The sequence below is a fragment of the Pristis pectinata genome, chromosome 13, assembly GCF_009764475.1.
Source record: "Pristis pectinata isolate sPriPec2 chromosome 13, sPriPec2.1.pri, whole genome shotgun sequence".
Classification (NCBI taxonomy): Eukaryota; Metazoa; Chordata; class Chondrichthyes; order Rhinopristiformes; family Pristidae; genus Pristis; species Pristis pectinata.
In genome coordinates, this window is record NC_067417.1 from 44,900,364 (window position 1) to 44,909,388 (window position 9,025).

Genomic DNA, 9,025 nt, shown 5'->3' on the forward strand with positions numbered 1-9,025 from the left:
ACTCCCAATTTCCATACGTGGATTGTAGTAACAGACACAGTTATTGTTTCTCATCCATCGATAGAGAGAACTAGCAGGCTGGTGTCTCTCTCCCTTTTCTCTCTCTCTCTCTTTCTCTGACTGACTTCTTCAACAATGTCATTACGTCCTTTATCTTCTGTTGACGTAAGCACGCCACACACACACACACACACACACACACACACACACACACACACACACACACACACACACACACACACACACACACACACACACACACACACACACACACACACACACCACCATGTTCTATCTATCTAGTCCGTAACAGGGCTACAAGTAAATAATTTACTGACAGTAGCAACTCTGGTAGACAGGGAACATGGTATCTTTGCCTTCATCAGCCGAGGCATTGAGTACAGGAGTTGGGACGCCTTGTTACTGTTGTAGAAAATGTTGGTGAGGTCATACTTGGTGTACTGGTGCAGTTATGGTCGCCACACGATAGACGCAATGCAATTGCATTGGAGAGAATGCCAAAGGGATTCACTGGAATGTTGACTGAACTGGAGGACTTCAGTTATGGGGAGAGAACAGATAGGCTGGGCTTGTTTTCCCTGGCACAAGGGAGGCTGAGAGGTGACATGATAGAAGTAGATAAAACTATCAGAGGCATAGGGTAGAGAGCCAGAGCCTGAGTCCCATGGTAGAGATGGCCAAATTTAGAGGGCAGAGGTTTAAAGTGAGAAGGAAGAGGTTTAAAGGCGATCTGATGGGTAATCGTTTCACACAAAAAGTAGTTAGTATATGTAATTAACTACCAGATGATGGAACAATAATAACACATAAACTGCATCTGGACAGGTGTTTGAATGAGCAAGACCGAGAGGGATATGGAATTAAAGGAGGTAAATGGGCTCAGAATAGATTGCATGATGGTCGGCACAGATGTGGTGAGACGAAGGGCATATTTCCATGTTGCAGAACTCTTCCACTCTACGACTAAAACAGGACCTGACATGTTTGGACTGAGATTAAAGAAAAGACAGTAATTTCCCAGAAGAGACACAGATTGATGAAGAGAGAATCTCGTTTCAAAGTCCTGAGGGAACCGATGTTCACTGAAGAATTCAAAAATATATTTCCCCTGTGAATGAAACACGATCTGGAATAACCAGAGTAAAGGATGCTGCAATAGTGGAAGACGATTATGAACCAACTCATACGAGCATTTGAAATAGGCCACAGTTTGATATTAATAAGAAACGGGGGCTTGATCTGTAAGATTAATTAGCATGGAGAGAGCTGCCGAATGAATGTTTATTAAGAAGGGGTGATGACGACACTTCCCAAACAGAAGTGCCCGTCTCTTCGGAAAACTGCCTCAATTCCTTTAGCACGAAAAGGCAGTTAGCTCCAGATTATTACCTCCCAGTTCCTCCGCGACGGTACACCAATGAGCTTTAAAGAATTCTCGCATTTTGAATAAAAGCTTACATTCATGGCATGGAAGCTGTCCAAATATTATTTGTTATCTGCGCTCAATGATTAGCGATCCGACTGCGGAACAAAACACATTGTCCATGGCATCTTAAGAACATCAGACACAAATTCGAGAGGGACTGAGGTGTAGATGGAAAATAATGACATTACAGTGCTGAAAGTCTTGATGAGGATTTAGATCTTAATGCAAAAGATTAGCCCTGGAAGGTCAAGTCAGGTGGCCTATAACAAGTTTCCAAGGAGGAAATAGAACTAGTAGACGGAGAACCGAAATGCTGCGCTGGCGAGATAGTATAATCTCTACACTGAGACCGGTCACAGGACAACATGAAAGCACAACTAAAAAAACACACAAACCGTTATTTTTTGTTGATAATTTATAAATTTATAATTTTCACGTTATTATAGTACCAACTAGGGTGAAGCAATTGAAGCCCTCATCTCTGTTGTTTCCTCTCAGAATCACACTCATAAAGCCTATTTGCCATTGCCGTTTGCCGTTTTTTAATTGTCAGAGGTCTGCAAGTAAAACAAAAGAAATGTCTAATTAGAGACAATACTTTTCATTCATTTTCTCCGCTGGAATCGAACAGAACACCTGAAATATCAAAAGAAAACGATTCGTCAATTTGCCACGAGATATGAGTTTATCAACTCATCCAGAAGAACTTATCTGGGTAGGTACTTTTCTTTGGAGAAGACGGTGCCAAGAAGAGTTCCGATGGATTATGAAATCATTTCACCTGGTAGACTTGGAGGGAACTACAAAATCAGAGCATCCACAAGTATATTCCACAGTGGATTATGGAGAACTGCATTTACCCAAAGGGTACAAGAACGGGTAACTACAGGAAATATCTGAGGGAACATCATAAAAACAATTGAGGGAAACACAAAAAAGTTCACGAGTAAGAGAGAACTATGCTTATGAGTGCCGGGTGGATAAAAATTAGAAGAAAATCTTGTATTTACATGACTGCATTCACAATGCCTAAATGTACCAGAGAGTTGGTTACATAAAATAGCTCTTCAGAAAACATACATTAATATTGCTGTATAAGTCACACAGAAGTCCTTGATGCAAAATAAGCCCCAACAACAGCACTGTGAAAATAATCGGAGGAGAGTTTTATTTTAATATGTGTTGATTGCACGGTAAATATTGGACAGACTCTAAGGATAAGCTATGCTCTTGTTTGCTATGCTACATGGGAGAACAGGTAGGCATGACTTAAACATCTTTCGTTCAATACATAGACCAATACTCTACACAATATTGCATATTCTATCTCATCAACGTCCTACACTAAGGAAGCATATTTCTAATTCAATTCACTTATGGACAATGCTAATATTGTTTTCTTTCTTAGTGACTTGCATGACCTGCGACTCGTGCATTAAGACACCCAGGTGCCTCCGCATCTCAGAGTTCTGTATTCTCTCTTTCATTTAAATAATATTACTTTATATTTTTCCTGCCTAACAATAATTTCATAATTACATTATACTCCAGCTGACTGATTTTTGGTTACTCATATAACCATCTATCTATGGTCCATTGTAGCATCCTTACATTCTCTTCAAGACTTGCTTTCTTACATATGTTCGTGTCAATAGTAGCTTCAACAACCATTACTTCTGTGTCATCATATGAGTCATATATGTAAATTGGAAAGCATTAACGCCCCAGCACAGATCCCTTTGGCACACTATCTTGCTAATCAGTAAAAGAACCATTTATGCATGCACTCTGTTTCCAGTTTCTCTGCCAATCTGGAGTTTAATGGCTGTGAATGACAAATTCGTCGATGTGACTTTCTTCTGTAATCATAATTCTATATAGTTGGATATGGTCAGTTGAGTTACACATACTGAATTACAGCTTCAGTGAAAAATAAACACAATTTTATGCTGCTTTTATCTGTGTTACCGTCTTATCTAACAGGCAATCATTCCCAAATGGATGTCCCATGTTCAGATGCATGAGTCCCATTGAGAACTTCTAACTATTTTAAACTACCTTCTTTCTGATACCTCTCAGCGAGAAGAGTATTTATTTATCATTATATTTTATTTAGTTAAAGTAGCCCTCAGTTTGTTAAATAGAATCTCAAATATTTGATCGTCTGTCTCCGGAGTTTATCACAGAGACGTAGTTCGTTGGTGCCCCATAAACAATTTCTTTAAAAGTTGTCAATGTTTTATCCAGCCAGCATTAATAAAGAATAAAGAACAAATACATGAGATTAGATCGCAGTTTTCTTAAGCCCTAGCCGTCCGAATGAGCAGGAATTTAATTGTTTTTGACGTTTGGTCCTGAAGTTGAAACGTATTAGTTTTATATACCCACCAGCGACAACAAAAGCTGAATATAGCTCGCGGGAGCGAACTAAAAATTCAAAGTATTTCACCCGACGTGGGGATAGAACGTTAATCCATTTCATGTGACGAGATTAGTACGCAGTGGAAGTAATTATTTTGTGTATTTAACAATAACTACTTCATGCATATAGAAAAAAACAAACTTATAAGCTTCTTTATGGCGACTCACTATTGTGCCATTGGCTTCAACAAATTCTGTGAGCAAACATTTGAAGTTTACTTGCGGAGTTGAAATGACAGTGATATCTTGCCGTGGAGATGGTCAGGTAGTCTTTGCTGATTCAGAAATTGAAATTAATGTCTCAGTCTCAAAGGCAAAATGGAGTGGCGATATTTCCAAGACCAATTTCTAGATCTTTGCCCAAAAGAAACGGCTGTTCCTTTTGGGCACGTTAGTCAGGATAATGCTACAGCGGTCGATTAGGCCAAGCCTAATCCTTCAATGGGATTTAAATTCTCCAGTAACAGTGGCCCAACTGGAAAATAAACGGCAGAGAGAAGTTTGGTCATCCGGCTGCAATATTGCATTGCGATCCATTCTTTCCTCAGACTATACAGTAGGAAAATATCTTGCATAACAACAAATATAAATCTTAAAGTTGAATTGGGAACATTCGGCAACTTAGAACGTTTCTTAGTTTTTTGGGGCCTATTGGTTCTGTTGGCAGACTTTACGCTTTCCACATAAGGTACATCCTCCCTTTTGAACAGTACGCTCGATATTGCTCCAGATTTTCGTACAATAGTGTTAGGCGGACGATGGGGTGAGGGCTGTAGATGTTGGATATTTTGCCACTCCCAAGTACCACCACGGTGAATACACACCAGGGCTGGAGGAATCGTTTAGGCACAACTTTCTGCGCCAGTTTTGATGCCCCAATCCGAATGAGTTTGGTAACAGTGTAAAAAGAACAAACATGCAACATGCAACAACATGCAACAAGTGTAAGTTAACTTGACATATTGTCAGGTCCCCACAGCATGGACACTGTGTACATAGAAGACCAATCGGTTGACTTCTACTAACTTGTGAAGTCAGAAATGTTTGCTTCCCCTTTTGTTTCCGGGCATTAAAGCAAAATTTGAAAACCTGACAGAGAATGACAAAAGATGCCATGCACTAACTAAAACGAACATCAATTTAGAATGAGGGACAATTCTAAAGAAATCACATTTCGTAACCTGATATTATTTTTTGCCGGGGGATCATATGTGACTAACACCGGTGTCAAAATGCTGGCTGAAAATTGTAATTGGCTTGCCTACTCTGTCTCCAAACAAAGATAGATTTGAAGTTTGTTTGCCTCTTTGTAAATAAATCTGATTGCAATAGGGCGGGTGGAAGCGGATACATAATTCATTTTAAATTCGTAAAATGTCAAGATATGTGCTGCACTTCAGGACCAAAGAACTTGAAATTAAACAGCCACTAGACTTTAGTTAGCGCTCAAACAAAATTGCGCATTAAACGGCGAAGTTGTCTTACCTTTACAACTGATGAACCTGAACGAGATTCCAATAATGACCATCAGAACCAGAAATGCCAATGCAAACCCTGTGCATCCAAAAATCTTTAAATGAAAATATAACGAAGTCCTGATGCTGTCTCGATCTGCAAGAATAATATAAAATTCACGTCTGAAATTTTCATCAATCCTCTAAATAGAATTTGGAACTATTTTTATCTGATGAAAATACATTCATTACCGGTTTAAAACTATGAAAGAAGGAAGGGGAGCAGAAACCGAAATTACGTATCGTGGAAAAATGTTAAAACAGGTTAATGTCGATGAAATTTACACATTAGTATTCAGTGGTTAACTCCGACTGTACTAGAAAAGCGATCTTCTCTTTAAATGTATTAAAAGTCAAATATTCCCCTTTCTTGAAAGAATGCACTCATAGACTGCTGATTGTTGCTGGTTTGCCAAAAAGAAACCTTACCTGGATTGGAATTAGGAACCGAATAAATTGCCATGGCTGGGATTTTCAGCGTAAGGTGAGATGCCACGCAAGTGTAAACACTTCTACCTTGGGCAGACTGTGGGTCATGAAGAGTGCTGGAAGCTTCAAACATTCCGGCGCTGTTGAGCCGCTGAGTGGTATTTATTCCAGTCTCAATGCTTTTGTTATTTTTGTACCAAGTAATTGTCAATCCTGCCGGGTAAAATGGAGCCATTTTGCAACAGAGAGTTGATGGCAAGGATCCATTTCTAAGAATTCGCAAAGGAATTGGTGAAGCTGGCGAAAAATAGAGAATTAAAAATTTGGCTATTTTAGATTTTAGAAATATACATGGCGAACTTATCCAACGTAACTTTCCCATTTTAAATCTGTAGCATCATTATCAGAGAACATTAAAACTGTTTATAATAAAATGACAGTGTTACAATTTAGTAAGTGCAAATAACAGATCATGGAATTACAAAAGAATAGAAAGTTCACTCTGCCGTATATCAGTCTAATTGAGTCCACATGTCTTGTCTTTTCGACTTACACCATCTGCCAATTTAGTCTTTATGCAAACCTCTTTTAAAGGTTGATAATAAATCTACTTTCGGCATATTTTTCAGGTTCGTTTTCGATCATAACAATTCTCTGAATTCTCCCCACCCATCCTCGTATCTTCTGACCCCCTGAATAAAACATCTAAGGACTATTTCCGGGAACAATACGGTATTTGTTAAAACAAATAAACATCTCTCTCTCTCTCTCTCTCTCTCTCTCTCTCTTCTCTGCAACAATATGATAGTGTTTCTGAGGACTTCATTGCCAACTTTTGAATACGTGACCACACATGTCTATAGCTTGAAGCAGAACCTCTCATGCAACTCGCTCTTCTCAGCCCACTGCAACAAAATGCTGGAGGAACTCAGCAGGTTAGGCAGCATCTATGGAGGGAAATAAACAGTTGACGTTTTTGGGTCGAGACCCTTCATCAGGATTGGAAAGGAGGAGAGCAAGGAGGCAGAACAAAAAGGTAGGGGGAGGGGTAGTCTGGCAGTTGATATGTGAGTCCAGGTGAGAGGGGAAGGTGGGTGGATTGGGGAGGGGTGATATCTTGTTATCCTAGAAATTTGGCATAATTCTTTTCGTAGCTTCAAAGTCATAAAGAATTCCAATTTCCAGCCATAGATATTCTCCCAATGGTTCGAAATTCATAAAAAAATCTACAATGTTAGGAAACAACGATTCCTTTATTTTACGGAATACCTAGCGCTGTGAGAAACATTCTTGTCTGATTAGAAGAATGGAAATTAGACGTGAGGGACATACTGAGACGGTGATATTCACATTTGAGAAAATCAAATGAGATGCAAATCAATAGGACCGTCGGCCAGGGTTAATCTAAACTGTTCATTGAGGGATGGAAGGACAACCAGGCATTCGACACTGCTCTATCAATCTGAGGCAGCATAGTGTTGGCACAGAGACAGTCCTCTTCCTTCCCAAGAATCAAGTTCTCAGCCAACTCTGGAGATCTGAGCACATGATCAAGAGTAAACCTTTAGTGCATACTCAAGGAATTACTGCAAAGTCGAGGGTGGCGTCGAAGTCACGAGATGTTTTTGTAATATTCCACCCAGACATCTCCGGTGCGTTTGAAATAAACAACAGCATGAAATTTGCCTCAGTGCCTTGGACAATACTTCTCAGTTGAGTACCAACCTCAGTGATCCGAACATCATCTCATTGCCACGTGTACGTCATTGTTGTGTCTATGTTGCCTTTACGGTTTCCCAAATTCACAGCAATATGCACATTTCAACATCTCTTGCCTTTCCATTCACAGCAATATGCACATTTCAACATGTCAATGCCTTTCCATCAATCGCAAGCGCCATTGCATTCTGTTCCTTTAAATTGCAATTCGATGTGGCGTACCCGTCATGGCAAATCACTTTGAGAAATATTTGGACACATATTTCTTCAGCGGGATATTCTTAGTTCAGGTGGTCATCATATTGAATATCCAAATTGTTTAATAATCGGTATTAATGCTTAATATGAAAAAAAACATGAATTTCAGAAACTGCATTATCCCCTATCTGGCACGTAAATCCCTCATCTGCAGGCCGACAAGTGTGAAAAAACTATTAAACAATAAAATCAGTCAACCAATTTAATAACCAGAAAACGAATTTACAAGTGTTTTCAATGTGAGTTTCTGGAGATGAGGACTTTGATTCCTGATATAAATGTTAAACAATGCGCAGCCTAAGTGTACTGGGTTGCCGTATCCCCTTCAATAAACAAAGTACTTAGATCGCAAACAATCCTATCTTTACCAGATTCTTACCACCGACGATAAGCTGTGATCCACTTCCCTTTGCGAGATTGATTCCTTTGAGTGTCACTCCGCAGTAATAGGTTCCAGAGTCGTCGATACTGAGATTCAGGAGCTGGAGTGAGATTTTTCTTTCCCCGGTATCAATACGTTTCCTGCTATCTGGTTGTATCAATTCTTCTTCGCCAAGTTTCCACCAGCAAATGTCGACATCTGATGTGTCTTCAGAAATGGAGAATGTGCAACTGAAGATGACATTTTCACCAACGAGTGAGTCGGTACGTTCAGGGGTTTGGACCACTTTAAATAGCCCCTCGGCCGCAACTACTGAAAATGAGCACAAATCATTGTTATAAAATGCACAGGGAGATTGAGAAAGTGAAATTATGACTGAGAAATAGAGATACAGAATGAAATATTAAACGAACTGAAGGAAACAGCGACGAAAATAATCCCCATGCGCTGGTTACTCCGGAGCGCAGTGTAGGTAAACATTTCAATTATCATTGCAGCTCGCTTGAAGGCAACAAACATGAAACTGTAACTCCTGGGCACTCTTGCTGATATGAAGTGCGAGACAATGACGTGCGACACTACCTTTTCGTCACTGGTGTCAACCGTTGCATTTACGGAATGGAATATCGGTGTGAAGTTCATGTGAATTGCAGCTTGGTCACAATTCCGGATGTTATATCAAGTTAACTACAGTCATTTGCATTTGTTGCATGATAATTCTTCCACATAAGGGTTTGGATAACGTATTTGATGGAATCAATTAGGGCGGAGAATGTATTCTGGCGGGCATTAAGGGCGTCTGAATTAACGACAGGAAGGTATCAATACTCCATCTCCATATATCCCGAATTTAAT

At 39.6% G+C, this 9,025-nt stretch overlaps 1 protein-coding gene across 1 annotated transcript; it reads right to left on the minus strand.

The window, feature by feature from the left end:
* Positions 1-1,908: 1,908 nt before the first annotated feature.
* On the minus strand, positions 1,909-8,812 carry LOC127577509 (uncharacterized). Its single transcript, XM_052028749.1, has 5 exons — positions 8,584-8,812; positions 8,168-8,482; positions 5,812-6,108; positions 5,354-5,479; positions 1,909-2,004 (listed from the first exon to the last, which is right to left on the minus strand). The coding sequence occupies exons 1-5, from the start codon at positions 8,810-8,812 to the stop codon at positions 1,997-1,999; spliced, it is 975 nt and encodes a 324-aa protein (XP_051884709.1). The 3' UTR covers positions 1,909-1,996.
* Positions 8,813-9,025: the final 213 nt, after the last annotated feature.